The sequence below is a fragment of the Myotis daubentonii genome, chromosome 3, assembly GCF_963259705.1.
Source record: "Myotis daubentonii chromosome 3, mMyoDau2.1, whole genome shotgun sequence".
NCBI lineage: Eukaryota > Metazoa > Chordata > Mammalia > Chiroptera > Vespertilionidae > Myotis > Myotis daubentonii.
In genome coordinates this window covers 573,900-589,698 of record NC_081842.1, presented here as the reverse complement: position 1 = coordinate 589,698, position 15,799 = coordinate 573,900, and the positions used below count along the sequence as shown (strand labels likewise).

The 15,799-nt window shown below is 58.6% G+C and overlaps 1 protein-coding gene across 1 annotated transcript; it reads right to left on the bottom strand.

The window, feature by feature from the left end:
* Positions 1-3,603: 3,603 nt before the first annotated feature.
* Positions 3,604-4,221, bottom strand: LOC132229158 (keratin-associated protein 13-1-like). Its single transcript, XM_059685909.1, has one exon. The coding sequence runs from the start codon at positions 4,175-4,177 to the stop codon at positions 3,668-3,670; it is 510 nt and encodes a 169-aa protein (XP_059541892.1). The 5' UTR covers positions 4,178-4,221; the 3' UTR covers positions 3,604-3,667.
* Positions 4,222-15,799: the final 11,578 nt, after the last annotated feature.

The following is a 15,799-nucleotide window of genomic DNA, read 5'->3' as shown; positions in this document are numbered from 1 at the left end:
CTGCAGGAAGAGACCTGAGCCTCACAAGTCCCCGTGAGAAGGCGGAGAAAGCAGGGGGGGGGGGCGGGGGAGAGGAGGGGTGCTCGGCGACATGCTGCCCCTCCAGACGGATGGACGCTGGAAACGGTCCGGAGGAAGCTGTGGGCCGGCTTCTCACCCGCAGCCAAGGGCTCCCCGGGAATTGACCAAACCTTCGCCTTTCGTCTGGGGAGTTTCATAAATGCCTGTTATTCACACGATGTGCCTATAGCACAGGTCTTGGCACGTGTAGACCCCTCTAGACCTAAGGAAAACCTGTGTCTCTGCTCACCCTTGTGTGTGCGATTCTTCGCTGCCTTGACGTTGCTTTTCTGTTTTTAAGCCCTAACGCTGTCCGTGTTTGACGTGTGCAACTTGATGCATCTGCACATACGTGTCCACTGTGAAGCCTTCCCCGCCATCGGTGTCACGAACATATTCACGCCTTCAAGGGTCTCCGCCTCCCCCTTCACCGACGGCGACGGCACGTCTCAGGTCTGCCCTCTGAGCAGATGCTGAGCGACAGCGCCACACGGGGGATGGCGCCGCTGCCCACGCAGACCCACAGGGTTTACGCCGGTGTCACGGCCGACACGCGGACGGAGACCCGACTTCCCCGCCTCCCAGCCCCACCCCCTGCTCCTCTGTCTCCGTGAGTCCGAGCCGCCAGCCGCCCTCAGGTGCCCACGCGGTGTTCGCCCTTCGTGTCTGGCTCGTTTCACGTCCATGACGCCCTCCAGGCTCACCCGTGTGCCACCAGTGGCGGGATTTCTTTCTTGATGTGATTTTCCTTTATCCTCTCCCGAGGATGTCTTTTTCCACTGAGAGTGGAAAGGAGGTAGGGAGGGAAGAGGGGAGAGGGAGAGAGAGAGAGAGAGAGAGAGAGAGAGAGAGAGAGAGAGAGAGAGAGGAGCATCGACGTGAGAGAGACACATGGACTGGTTGCCTCCCACGTGCACCCCGACTGGGGCTGGGGATCAAACCTGCAACCCAGGTACATGCCTGTGAGCGGGAATCAAACCCATGACCTTCCCGTGGGAGGGCCGACACTCTAACACTGAGAGACAAGCCAGGGCGTGAGTTCCTTCCGTGTGCAGAGGTTCTCAACCTTCCTGATGCCGCGACCCTTTAACACAGCTCCTCATGTGGTGGGGACCCCCAACCATAAAATTATTCGCGCTGCTACTTCATCACTGTCATGTTGCTACTGTCATGAATCGTCATGTAAATATCTGATCTGCAGGATGTATTTTCATTGTTACACATTGAACATAATTACAGCACAGTGATGAATCACAAAAACAATATGTAATTATAGATGTGTTTCCCGATGGTCGTGACCCACAGGTTGAGAACCGCTGGGAAAAGGCTGGACAACCTCCCGCTGTGTGTGCAGGCCCTGTTCTCCCCGTCCCCAGCTGAGGGACCTGCAGCTGCTGCTGTGTCCAGTCATTGTCAGTGATGCTCCCCAGACGTGACAGCAGAGGGCGCCGTTCCCGTGCGGAGTGGGAGGTGCTGAGCCTGCTGCCTCCCATGGACACGGGGCGCCCTTTCCTCCCGGCCTCACGTTCCTGTTCGCTGCCCTGTTGGTGACAGCCGCCCGGCAGGGGCAGCCGCAGCCCACTGGCCTTGTCCACACCGTCCTGCGATCCACGGTGAGCAATGCCACGGACATCGCCTGCCTGGCTGAGCCCGGTTAACAGGACCTCTGCTCACCGAGTGGGAGCCACAGGGGCTGTGACGTGAGGGAAGGAGCCGCTTCGAGACGAGGTGAAGCCGGGGGACCTGGAGCAGCTGCTGGAGGGGCTCCCGGGGGCCATCTCCGTCGCAAAGGCGTTCTGAGGGCGAGTCTTGCATCGTTAGGGGGTCCCCAGACCTACGGGTAGATGGGCCCTCAGAGCTTCCTTTAACAGGAAGCATCAGGATAGAACGTAACATTTCAGTCATTTCACGCATTTGTTTTCGAAAGTTTGGTTCTTCAGAGGGAGAGCGAGAGCGAGAGCGAGAGCGAGAGAGGGAGAGAGAACCAGGCTCTGAATTTTATTTTGATTTTTTGTGATTCTCATCCTTGGCTGCCTCTCACACAAGCCCTGACTGGGGGCCAGGGATCAAACCCACAACCAAGGAAGGTGCCCTTGACCGGGAATTGAACCCGGGACCCTTCGGTCCGAGGACCAACGCTCCAACCACTGAGCCACCGGGCCAGGGCGGGAGAAGCAGGCTGTGAGGTGAGACGCGTGTCTCCTGTGGGTCCGCAAATGGCCAGCCCCACCCTCCGCGCCGAGTGGCGGGGCCTGGGCCAGGGGCTGTGGCTCTTCTGCTCGCAGAGCTGCTCCGGGGCAGTTTCGAGGCTCACACACAACGAAGGAAAGTGAACTCCCTGCAGGTCCGTGCCGGCCTTTCAGCCCCTGCGAGCACCTTCCCCTCGGCCACGGCCACCCGAGCCCGCGCTGCTGAGGCACCACCACGCGGGTCCCCTTCTCCTGCGATGCCTCCGCCCCACGTCCGTGTCTGTGAGGCGGAGGAGCTACGTCTTTTCAGCTTCCTGCACTCGAGGCTGCAAAGTGACAGCTCCCACAGCGACCTGCAGTGAGTGTTTGCTGGCGACCCACCCAGACGGCTCTGCGTTTACGGCAAATTAAACCGCGTGGAACGGAACTGGCGGCGGGTCAGACAGGGTCAGCTGCGTCCATCAGAAAACACGTTCCGTTGAAAATAAAACCCCGCGTTCAGTCCCTGGACCAGTCCCACCAAGTGCACGGTTTTATCCAGTTATAGAAATGAAAAACCTCCTGAGCTCAGACCCGCGTGGGTCTCATGGCTCCCAGATTCCTCCAGCAACCTGGCCTCCCATCTTCCCGGACACGTGTTTTCCCAAAGGTCCTGCGTGTCCAGGCCCACCTGGGGCTCTTCCCGAAGGACCTCCCTCCCTCCCTCACCCCCCAGACCCACCGGCCGCGGTTTCCTGTGGACGGAGACGCAGCTTCTGCACCAACAGTGAGCTTCCCCCGCTTCCCACGCGGCTCCGGGGCCGGTGGCTTGTGCTCCCCCCGCGACGCGCGGCCTGGCCCCGTCACGGCCCTTGTTGCTGCCCACGTGGGCGACAGCGGGAGCTGCCAGCGTGGCCCGAGGCAGGGAGTCCCGTCTCACCGGCTCCGCAGTCGGAGCTCCATGTATATGGTTCCCAGGAAGCCAAACAACATCCCCGAAGCCACAGGGGGGCCAGCACCGAGGAGGGGACGTGGTCTCCCCTCCCCTCCCTGCTTCCCGCCGCAAACACCAATGACACAGGGGACACGGGAGACACCACACGCCCCCCCCCCCCACGCCCCGACGGCGCAGCTTCCTCTCCCTAAACGCGGCGCCTGCACAAACAACACGGCAGCCGCAGCTCATCGCAGACAGCGTTTATTTCAATGCTGCGTCCACGCGAGATGGTGACGGTGAGACAGGACAGCGCCCGGGAGGAGAGGGACAGCCTCAGGAGTGGCCGAGCTCCGGCTCCCAGGCCGGCAGAGAAGGCCCCGGGGGCTGGGCCCCAGGAAGCGGGGTTCAGGAGGCTGCGAGGCGGGTCAGGCTGAGGCCGAGGCCGGACGTCCAGGGGTGCTGCTCAGGCGCGGGCGTCCCCGTCCCCGTGGGTCAGAGCCCGTCAGTAAGTCTGTCCGTAGCAGCCCGAGCCGCAGGCCGGCTGGAAAGAGGGGCCCTGGTAGGTCCTGGACGAGAAGTAGGTGGGACGGCAGTAGCCGGCACCACAGCCGGGGGACTGGGCAGCGGAGCCTCCGTAACCAAAAGGCCCGAGGCCGGTGCTGCCGCAGCCCAGGGAGCCCGGGCAGGTGGCCCCGTAGGACCGGCGGAGCGAGGAGGACCTGCGGCCGTAGGAGGGCGCCTGGTAGCCGGCGGGCTCCCAGCAGGTCTCCTGGCAGCCGTAGGGCGGGGAGTCCTGCTGGCAGGTGCCCTGGGCGTATGCCACGTTGCCGGGGTAGACATTGCCAGAGCAGGCGCTGCCGGGGTAGACGTTGCCGGAGCAGGTGTTGCCAGGGTAGAAGTTGCCGGAGCAGGAGTTGCCGGGGTAGAAAGAGCCGCAGGAGGAGGACGGGAACCGCAGGCAGCCGCCCAGGGAGCGGGAGGAGAGGGACCGGGAGCTGAGGCTGTAGGACATGCTGTCGGGTTCTGTTCTGGTTCTGGTTCTGGGCTGAGCGGAGGTGCAGGGAGGACCTGTGACTGTGGCGATGGCTCCTGCGCCGGCACTTTTATACCCGGACTGGGGTCCGGCACAAGATGCTCAATTAGGCTCCAGCCGAGAGCCATGCGCTCACCTTCAAAGGCCTCTTTGTGGAGGGGGCGGGTAATGAGAGGGGCGCGCGAGGCTTTCAAAGCTGCTGTTCACGAGGCACACACGTCTCCCCATTCATCTCGCTTGGGCGGGTGGAGGTAATTGCGCTGTAATTGTACCCGCAGCCCCGGCGTGTGTCCCTCCCTCTGCGGATGGGCGGCAGCGCCTGGGCACCCTGGTGATCACTGTGTGTCCGAGGCTCTAAAACTGCTTTGGAGTCTGGAGGGGCATTTAATTTGTTCCGGTTTAGGAACCCCAACCAAGAACAGGAAAAATTCACCCTCAGTGTCTGCTTCAACTCCCCAGTCGGTGCACCTGGTAGGAAAATGACCCGGGCACAGCCCTGGTGCGGAGAGATGCTACGTGAGTGTCTGACACGTTCGGTTTTGAGTTTTCTTACAGCCCAATTGCCCCAGCCACTCTTGTGTACGTGGATTTATTTTTAATATTTTAATTATTATTATTATTGGCAGGTACAGTGCACTTTCCATACAGTCTGTATTCGTCTCTGATGTAGAGCAGAGTGAATGTCCAATCGTAGACTATGCAGAGTGAGCCCCTGATATTTCCCGCGCCCACCTGGCACCACACATCGCTCTTCATTATTATTTACTAGAGGCCCCGGTGCACGAAATTTCATGCACGGATAGGGTCCCTAGGCCTGGCTGGCGATCAGGGCCGATCTGCAGGGCGACCGGCGGGGCGATCAGGGGGCCCCCACTGGCACCCGCCTTGGCCAGCCTGGGGCCTGTGGGCTGGGGGCAGCTCCTGTGTAGAGCGTCTGCCTCCTGGTGGTCAGTGCGTGTCATAGCGAGCGGTCATTCCACCGGTCGATTTGCATATTAGGCTTTTATTATATAGGACTAGAGGCCCGGTGCACAAAAATTTGTGCACTCGGGGGAAGGGGGGGTCCCTCAGCCCGGCCTGTGCCCTCTCGCAGTCTGGGAGCCCTTGGGAGATAACTACCTGCTGGCTTAGGCCTGCTCCCGGGTGGCAGAGGGCAGGCCCAATCCCTAGGTGCAGCCCCTGGTCGGGCTCAGAGCAGGGCCGATTGGGGAGTTGGGGCGCCACCCCTGTCATGCACAGAGCAGGGTGGATTGGGAAGTTGTGATGCCACCCTCAGTCACGCTCAGGGTAGGGTGGATTGGGGGGTTGGGGCACCGCCCCCGTCACACTCAAGGCAGGGTCGATGGGCAGGTTGCGGCGCCACCGCCTGTCACGCACAGAGCAGGGCCAATCAGGGGATTGGGGAGCTCCCCCCTGTCACTCACAGAGCAGGGCCCATCAGGGGGTGGGGCTCCGTACCCTGTCATGCACAGAGCAGGGCCCATCAGGGGGTTGGGGAGCTCCCCCCTGTCATGCACAGAGCAGGGCTGATCAGGGGTTGGGGAACTCCCCCTGTCACTCACAGAGTAGGGCCACTAGGGGAGTTGGGGCACCGCCCCCTGTCACATTCAGGGCAGGGCCGATGGGGAGGTTATGTCTCTACCCCGTCACACACAGAGCAGGGCCCGTGGGGGGTGGTTGGGGTGCCGCACCCTGTCACACACAGAGCCGCAGGGCGATCAGGGGGTTGGGGAGCTCCCCCCTATCAGGCACAGAGCAGGGCTGATCAGGGGGTTGGGGTGCCTTCCCCTGTCACACACAGAGCCGCAAGGCGATCAGGGGGTTTGGGCACTGCCCCCTGTCACACTGATCCCGGTGCCTGGAGGCCTTGCGGCTCCACTGATCCCGGTGCTGGGAGGCATATTACCCTTTTACTATATAGGATAGAGGCCTAGTGCACGGGTGGGGGCCGGCTGGTTTGCCCTGAAGGGTGTCGTGGATCAGGGTGGGGGTCCCCACTGGGGTGCCTGGCCAGCCTGGGTGAGGGTCTGATGGCTGTTTGCAGCTGGTCACACACCCTTCAGGGTGGGGGTCCCCACTGGGGTGCCTGGCCAGTCTGGGTGAGGGGCTGAGGGCTGTTTTCAGGCTGGCGGGTGACTGAAGCTCCCAACTGCTCCTTTTTTTCTTTTTCTTTTTTTATTCTGGGCCAGCTTTAGCTCTGGCTCCAGCTCTGAGGCCTCTGCTGCTAAAAGCAGGTATCTGGTTTGTTTGGGTTCTATAATCAAAACACTGTTTCAATTCCAGCTCTGAGATCCTGGCTGGCTGAAAGCAGGTTTCTGGGGTTTTGTTTAGCTTCTATATTTGTAACAATGTTTCAAACTGCAAGCTCAGAGGCCGGCAAGGCAGGCGGGGAACCGGGAACTTTGGTTTCCTCCGTCACTGAAGCAAGCAAGCCTCATGTTAGTTTCAAGCTGCCTGGCTGCTGGCCGCCATCTTGGCTGGCAGTTAATTTGCATATCTCACTGATTAGCCAATGGGAAGGGTAGCGGTCGTACGCTAATTACCATGTTTCTCTTTTATTAGATAGGATGACAGTCCCTGTGCTGTAATGTACACCTCATGGCTGTTTTGCAGCCACCAATCTGCACTTCTCAGTCCCTTCACCCAGCCCCCCAGCCTCCCACCCGTCTGGCCACCCTCCGCTGTTCTCTGTGTCTATGAGTCTGTTTTGGTGCTGCTTGTTCATTTATTTTTCTCTTTAGATTCCAAGTACAAGTGGGATCATATGGCCCTTGTCTTTCTCTGACTGGCTTATTTCACCCAGCCTAGTGCCCTCTGGGGCCATCTGTCACAAATGGTAAGATTTCGTTTTTCACGGCCGAGTAACACTCCACACACGTACACAGGCCCCCCAGCCTTGTGATTGGTTGTTTATTGATGGGCACTGGGTGGCTCCCAGGCCCTGGCTGTTGTAAGTGATGCTGCAGTGCACGTAGGGGTGTGCATATCTTTTGGGATTAGGGTTTCAGATTTCTTCAGCTGTAGACCCAGAACCCAGAACCGGGATTGCTCGGTCATAAGCTAGTTCTAGTTGTCATTTTTGATTTGAGACCAAAGGGTCTGACATTTGCAGGAGGGCTTTTGAAAATTACATTGTAAAAATACTCGAGTGAAGGGATAATTGCTCTGAAGTTGACTTGCCTCCTGATAGATGTCATCAATGGATTAAATGTTCAAAAATCCCCCAGCCCCACACTGTAAGTCGTTTTTGGTCACGTTGGTGCCGCTGAGAACAAAGTAACGAGCCATCCACCTGAAAGACAGGCCTCACCCTTGGCCTCACAGGGCGGGCGCTCCCTAACAGAAGGCGAGGAAAACCCAGAAACCAGGAGTATCTGCCCCGTGGAGATTCACAGAAAGGCCAAGTACTGAAGAGCTTACAGTCACAAGTGACCTTCACAAACGGGGGTGGGGAGGGCGTCAGAGCGAGTGATAGGGACACAGAACGAATGTCTTTGGGGTCCACGGTGGTGCCTGAATTGGTGCCGTGCCCTCTGCCTAGAGGACAGGACCCCCATATCCTCCCAGATGCCCCCTAAGTTCCTCAGGCAACTAAGAATAGGGCCGCCCAGGGCAGGAAATGGCTTAATAAATCCAGGGGGAGGGGCCTCCCCTTAAAACACCCACCTCCCTGGCTGATATGCTGCTCAGTGGGATGAGTTGGGGCTGCTCTAGAGGGACTGAGACCCTGGGTGGGGGTTTTAAGGGAAACCTCAGCTAAACATGTAACAGGAGCCACTATTGCTCCGGCCACTGGCTTAGAGGTCAGAGCACTGGCCTGCCCACCAGGGGTCGCAGGTGTGATTCCCGGTCAAAGGCATGACCTGGGTTGCAGGACCCTCAAGATCAATGTTCTCTCTCTCTCTCTCTCTCTCTCTCTCTCTCTCTCTCTCTCTCTCTCTCTCCCTCTCCCTCCCTCCCTCCTTCCCTTCCACTCTAACAAAATCGATGGGAAAAAAATATCCTCGGGTGAGGATTAACAAGAACAACAACAACAACAACAACAAAGGAGCAGCTACGTTTGTGGGTGATGAGATTTCACCCCGAGGGCCCAGGAGTCCTAGTCAGGATCCTGTGATGGGTTCCAAGGCTCCAACCTGGAGCTCGTTGCTAAAGCGAGTTCAGATCACAGACGTCAGACTCTTCTGATAGGCAAATTGGCCTTCAACCAAGTTTCATTTACTAGTTAACACAGTCCATCCTCAGTTTATACCATAAACATTCCTCACTCATTAGGCTCCTTAATTATGAACAGCAAGAAGCATTCCACTAGCTTCTAAGCCTTCCTGTTTCATTTATCAAAAAAATTGAACATTAAAACATCCATATGAATATTGAATTCACCTAATTGAAGTTGCTTACTTGCTTCAATGTCATCCTCTCTTATGTAACCTATAGAGGCCCGGTGCATGAAATTCGTGCACTCGGGAGGTGGGGTGGGGAGTCCCTCAGCCTAGCCTGCACCCTCTCTCAGTCCAGGAGCCCTCGGGGGATGTCCAACTGATGGCTTAGGCCTGCTCCCTGCCTAAGCCATCAGTGGGCCATCCTAGCACTGCCACAGAGGTGAGAGAGGCTCCCGCCATCATCGCTGTGCTCACCGGCCGTGAGCCCGGCTTCTGGCTGAGTGGTGCTCCCGCTGTGGGAGCGCACTGACCATCAGGGGGCAGCTCCTGCATTGAGCGCCTGCTCCCTGGTGGTCAGTGTGCATCATAGAGATCAGTCGTTCTGCTGTTCAGTCGATATGCATATTAGCCTTTTATTACATAGGACTAGAGGCCTGGTGCATGAAAATCGTGCATGGGAGGGGGGTCCCTCAGCCCGGCCTGCACCCTCTCCTATCCGGGACTGCTGGCTCCTAACCACTTGCCTGCCTACCAGCTTGATCGCCGCCTAACCACTCCCCTGCCAGCCTGATGGCCCCCAACTGCCCTCCACAGCCAGCCTCCTGGCCCCCAGCTGCCCTCCCCTGCTGGCCTGATTGCCCCTAACCGCCTCTGCCTTGGCCCCCACCACCATGGCTTTGTCCGGAAGGAAGTCGGACAGTAGGAGGATGTCTGGTCTCCCAGTCTAATTAGCATATTACCCTTTTATTGGTATAGATTTCTGTGGGAGAATATTGTGCGATCTGATATTAAGGAATATTGAACATTTTCTCCTCAACAAAATGGAGGTTTTGCACCCAAACACTGCTGTTGGGAAGTGCAAGGGGAACGATTTTCTATAACATAGATACATTGGACGGCCCTGCGGCCTGGCCAGTGAAGGTGTCTGGTCTCTCCGATCTCTTCCCCGAGCACCCATCTTCATCTCCCCGCTGCACGGAGCTGGGCACAGACGCGCAACTGGAAACACACGCCACGACCCTGAAAACCGTGCAGTACCTGCCAGAACCACCGACCAGCTCCATGCGAAGGGCGGTCTGCTGCCTCTGAAGGGAAGGAATCCCGGGAGAGGCCCCCCGCCCCATGACGAAGGCCACACCCCCTTCGACCTCCTTTAGAGCAAGACAGCGTCCCTGGTCGGTTGGTGCGAGCACTGCCTCTCGCCAGAGGAAAGCACAGCCGGCATTTTGCCACTTGGTTTGTGCTTCTCTCTGTTTGTTTTCCAGGTTATTTTGCTGTTGTTTCTGCTAATCCTCACCTGAGGATCTTGTTTGCATTGATTTTTTAGAAAGAGTGGAAGGGAGGGAGGGGGAGAGGATGAGAGAGAGGATGAGAGAGAGACATCAATGTGACAGGGACACATCAGTTGGTTGCCTCCACCCAGACTGGGGCCGAGGATGGGACCTGAAACCCAGGGACGTGCTCTTGACTAGAAATCGAACCCATGACCCTTCAGTCCACAGTCTGACCCTCTAACCACTGAGCCAGATTGGCCAGGGCTGTAGGGCTGTGCTGCTTCTTCTTTATTTAAAAATGTGTTTTTTATTGATTTCAGAGAGGAAGGGAGAGGGAGAGAGAGAAACATCAGTGATGAGAGAGAATCATTGACCGGCTGCCTCCAGAACCAAACCCAGGACCCTTCAGTCAGCAGACAGACGCTCTAACCACTGAGCAAACCGGCTGGGCTGCGCTTGTTGTCAATGCTCCTTCAGCACCTCCGATGAGTGACCTCTGACCTTGCAGAGCAGCAGAAAGCAGGTCATAACATTGAACTCGCACCCGGTGAACACAGCCGCGAGGAGCCGAGAGCGAGGATGCTCACGGTCTGCGTAGCTCCCGGCGGGGGCGTGGGAGACACGGGAGAGTGGGGTCAGAGGTCACTGGGGCGATTCGCAGTGAGAAGCCTCCCGCCTCCCACCTCCTGTGCCCGCCGCGGCTCCGGGGACCCTGCCCTCAGGACCTCGCCCCCTGCCGCAGCCAGCGCTCGCTCCCGCGGAGACGACACGGCCACGCACAGACCAGCCAGCTGCGTTGCTGTCCAGATGGCGACAATGTGGAAACGGACCGTGGAAGGCATGTCCGTCGTTTCTAATTCCGCCGGCTTCCCTGGGCCCAGCCACATCCACCTCTAACAGGGACCGACCTCCCTGGGCCCAGCCACGTCCACCTCTAACAGGGACCGGCCTCCCTGGGCCCAGCCACGTCCACCTCTAACAGGGACCGTCCGCAGCTCTGGGTGGCCTTCGGGTGACCTCCAGGAGAGGGTGAGTAAGAGCTTTGAAGGTGCCACACGAGGACCTGACTCCCCCCCCACCCCCCTCCGCCCAGCGTGTTCCAGCCGTAAAACCGCAAACGCTGCATATGCATGACTCTGACTTTACAACCCAATTAAAGCAGAAGGAACCTGCTTCACGCTGCGGCACTCCCAGCGATGGGGTGTGTGAATGCCCGGCCCCAGACGTGGCTTTCAAACTCAGGAACTTCGTTTTTAAATATGTGTTTATTGGTTTCAGAGAGGAAGGGGGAGGGAGAGGGAGAGAGAGAGAGAGAACATCAGTGATGAGAGAGAATCATGGATCGCCGCCTCCTGCACGCCACACACTGGGGACGGAGCCCACAGCCCGGGCCTGTGCCCTGACCGGGAATCGAACCCTGACCTCCCGGTTCATAGGTCGATGCTTAACGACTGAGCCACCCGGCCGGGCCTCAGAGCCTTCTCACTGTAAGTCACGTCTGCACACGTCCCCCAGCGGCTGCTCTGGGACCTCCTCCGCTCCCTCGGGGGCCACCGCACCCCCCAACTCCCTGCATCCTCCTGCGGCTCTTCCAAGCCCGGCACCCTGGTCTGCAGCCAGCCCTCTGTGCCCCCAGCCCCTGCCCGCGGGGGCCCTCTCTCCATGGGGGCCGCCAGGAGACCTGTTGGGAGCCCCCCAGCTGCTGGACCCCTCGCCCTGCAGTCCCTGTGGGACCCGCCCTGGGGCGCTGGGCGGCAGGCCAGGGGCTGTCCGATCAGTGGGCTGAGGTCCCCGAGCTTCTCATCTCTAAGCTGTGGATCCAGCTTTTCCCGCCCGACCTGCTCGTCAGCCAGGCGCTGCCTGTCCGCTTCCTGCCAAGCGGCCTGCAGGTCCGGCAGACTGACCGCAGGTTTGCACAGGACACACACCTGGGGTGTGAGACGGCACCTGCCCCAGCGGCCCCTGCTCTCTGCCCGCCTCCTGTCCGACCTCAGCTGCAGATCTGATGGTCCTGTCACCTATGATGGCTTCCGAGTAACTTGAATGCGGCCGTGGGAGCGGCCTCACTGCAGGAGGGGGACACACTGCGTCCCGTGTCAGGCCCACGGGCGACGGGGACGCCCACTCTCTGGGCCTGTCTCTCCTGTTCTCCTACTTGTCTCCCCCGTCCACTGGCTCTGCACGTTACAGAGTGGAGCCACGCAGCAAGTTTAAACGAAGATGTGACGTGACAGCCACATATTTGCTTTTATATTGTTTGTTTCCTGTCTTCAAAACTGCTTGTAAATCATCTGGCCGGATATTTGTGTATCTTTTATTTATCATTGAAAAATTTTACTTTACAAAGTGAAATTGTCCACTGTCTTTTCGGTTTGGAAGAAACTATCTTATCTTTTATGGTCACTGCATCCATCAATTACTTCATATGACAAAATCCAGAATCCAGTCTTTAATACTACACACAGGCTAACACTGTGGCCTTTTGCTCGCAGGGAGTTAGAAATGTCGTTATTTTTATATAAAATAATTGCATGCTGTAAGGAATGTTAAACTGACTACATTACGTAATTTCGGAAGGAACAGTGCCCATAAAATACCCCCTAAGATACCTGAGAAGCTGAAGGGAGGGCACCTGGGGAGAAGCTCGATGTGGGGGGGTTAGATCTGGCGAGGGTCCCGGTGACGCCAGCTTATGCCCGTCAGAACGGAGCCTCTCCGTGAAGAGCCACCGCACCCCGATACCTACCAGCAGGCAGGCCCACAGCTTCCACAGTCATTCTACACGTTTAGTGGAGCCGCGACTCGCTCCTGTTTGTCAGTTGCTCAGTTCATGGCACTGATTTTGGGGGACAGAGGGGCAACAATGACTCACAACCGTCACGGATCTTCTTGTTACAGATCCCAGCTCAACCCCCGGCCAGCCGATCGGCAGCCACGCCCAAGGGAGCCAGAGGCCCGCGTCAAGGACAGTCACCAAGGCTGCAGGTGACCTTGACTCTCACCCAAGGGCAACCCTACATCCTCCTTTGCTTTGCTCGCCTCTGCCTCCACCCCACTTGGTGGCTGAGATCTTCACTTTTATTTGTAATGAACAATGGCTGGATTCACCTCTCGGGGTTGGCCTGGGCGCCCCCCTCGCTGCTGCTCCATCTGGTGACTGAGATGCACAGGGGTAGCAGACACCACACACTCACCCACGTGGAATCGGGGAGGGGACCAGCCGCATCCCGCCCCGCCTTTGCTCGCTCTCTGCACCGGTCGAACCACGGCTTTGCCTCAGAGAGAGAATGCAGGGGGAACCCTAAAAGCCAGCGGCCCCCGACACGGGGAGGATGACCGCTCGGGGCTCAGCGCGAGGCTCTGTGCTGCTGGAGAACAGCCAGCGCTGGGCTCCTCCCCGGCCTGCAGGGCGCGGGGCCTGCACCAAGCCCAGCAGGTGCGGCCGTGGGAGCTGCGGGAGGGCTGCCTGGGCCTGGGGTGGGGACGCCTTCGACTCCCCTGGGGCTCCCCAGGTGCACGTGGACCCAGCCCCACAGGCCGGGCGTGGGCAGCCAGACACTTCCCGTGGGCGTGGGGGTTACGCAAAGGGACTCGCTCAGGAGGCTTGTCGTGGTGACGGGAGAAGGAATAGTTTCCTCGCCCACCCCTCCCTCCCCCCAGGCACCCCAGGCCTTAGAAGTTCCCAGAAGCCTTAACTAGGGTCAGTCATCTCTAACCTGGAAACTGATCACGTGCCCAACCCGGTGACATCGCCACCACACGTGTCTCAGGTCTGTGTCCTGCGTGGGGCAGGCGAGCAGGCCCACATCCAGGCCTGGGGCGGGGTGCTGGCTGCTCCCTAGTAGCCAGGTCTCGGGGTGTCAACCCCAGGGCCCTTCTGTGCTTCCTAACAGCCCTGGGCACAGGCTCCCAGACTCCCGACTGCTCACTCTTCTTTGCCAATCCTCCCCGGGGGTCTGTTCCCATTGATTTTTAGAGAGTGGAAGGGAGGAGGGAGAGAGACAGAGAGAAACGTGGGTGTGAGAGCGACACACCGATGGGCTGCCTCCTGCGTTGAACCTGCACCTGAGGTACATGCCCGTGGCTGGAATGGGGCCCGGGACCCCTCAGTCTGCAGGTCGATGCTCTATCCACTGAGCCACACCAGCTAGGGCTCGACCCTCTGCTTCAAAATCAATGAAAAGTGTGCCCGTTTATGCGACAGTCCTGTTTGCTGCTGTGACTTCCAGGGTCTCCGTCCTTGTCCTGAATATTTTCCCAGATGAACCGCCTGCACCAGGTGCTGGGCCTCTGCTCTGCGTGGGGAGGGGGCGGGGCCCCACTAAGACCCGTGAACGAACGGGCATCGCGGCTCAGTGTTGCTGAGTGTTTCCGGGGAGCTGGGGAGCTGGGGAGCTTCGGGAGGTTGCCCTCTGTCCTCGGTTCCTCCCACCTCAGGTCACTGATCCCCCCACAGGTGGGCAGGGACGGGGAGGGCATGGGGGGAGGGCGCGGGGGGCAGGGGAGGCTCAGGACCACCCGCCTGTGGGGCGGGGACTGCGCGCTGACAGCAGCCGACAGAGAGCTGAGCTGAGCGTCTGTCCGGGAGCTGCTGGCGGAAACATGGAGACTCGGATACGGGGCTTTCAGTTAAGCTTCGTCTGCGTCTAAGCTCGCCTCCCAGTCACAGCACATTCTCGCCTGCATTTCCCGCTCACGCACCCGCTTCCCGTTTCCCTCATTTAAGGCAGAGACGCAGGCCTCACGCTGGCCGGCGATGTCGCTGTCAGTGCCACAGACACTCACTCAAACCTGCCCCCGTGTGCTGTGCTCAAGGCCAGTTTCAAAGTCATGTCGGTCTCTCCTCACAGCTTCCAAATCCTTGAAGCAAAAACCATAGGCAAAAAGAGAGAATATCGTATTAATAAAGAGCTAATATGCAAATGGTCGTCACACCCTCACGCAGTCACGCCGTGACGGCTCAGACACTCAACACTGGGGAGAGGAGAATGGGGACCAGCCAGGCTGCGCCCGGGAGAGGGACAAGCCGCCCGCCCCATGGTCCCAGGCGCCCATGCCTGTGGCTGCGGCCCGGGTGAAGCCACCCGCCCACAGTCCCCTGTGGCTGTGGCTGGCCCAGGTGAAGCCAGAGGGAGGGCAGCCTGGGTCCCGGGTGCGGGGCGAGGCAGAGGCAGTTGGGGTGATCAGGCAGGAAGGGGAGCAGTTAAAGGCGATCAGGCAGGCAGGCGAGCGGTTAGGAGCCAGTGGTCCCAGATTGCGAGAGGCAGTTGGACATCCCCCGAGGGGTCCTGGGTTGAAGAGGGTGCAGGCCAGGCTGAGGCGCCCCCTCCCCGCCCCATGAACGAGTTTTGTGCACTGGGCCTCTGGTAGCGATAACAACGAAGTGGACAGCCACGCGGGAGCCCGATGGCACACATTCATTAGGGTAAAGCTCATTGGCAGTGCTCTGTGAGGAACTCAGCAGCATACACAGTAGGTCCTCGGGTGACGTCAGAGATCCAGTCCTCCAGCGACATAACGCGATTTTCACCATAAGCCGGACCCTCCTACATAAGCCCTTACGTCACTCACATGGAGCACAGACACAGCAGTAATGAAGTGAAACAAACAGTAAAAAACCATAAAAGAAAGAGAACAATTCCTGACCTTTACTTGTGGTAAATAAATAATAAAAACATAAAGCACATGTTACATACTTCGAAATGATGGAACTTTTTTATTATAAATAAACTAGTAGCCCGGTGCACGAAATTCGTGCACTGGGGTGGGGGGGGAAGGGCCCCTCAGTCTGGCCTTCACCCTCCCCAATCTGAGACCCCTCAGGGAATGTCCAACTCCCTGTTTGTGCCCACACTTTTAACAGATAACAGCTCCATTGTTGTTTCTTTCTTATGCTTAAAACCATTGGAATTAGTAGGTATTCAAAGTGTGTATACATTTTGGGG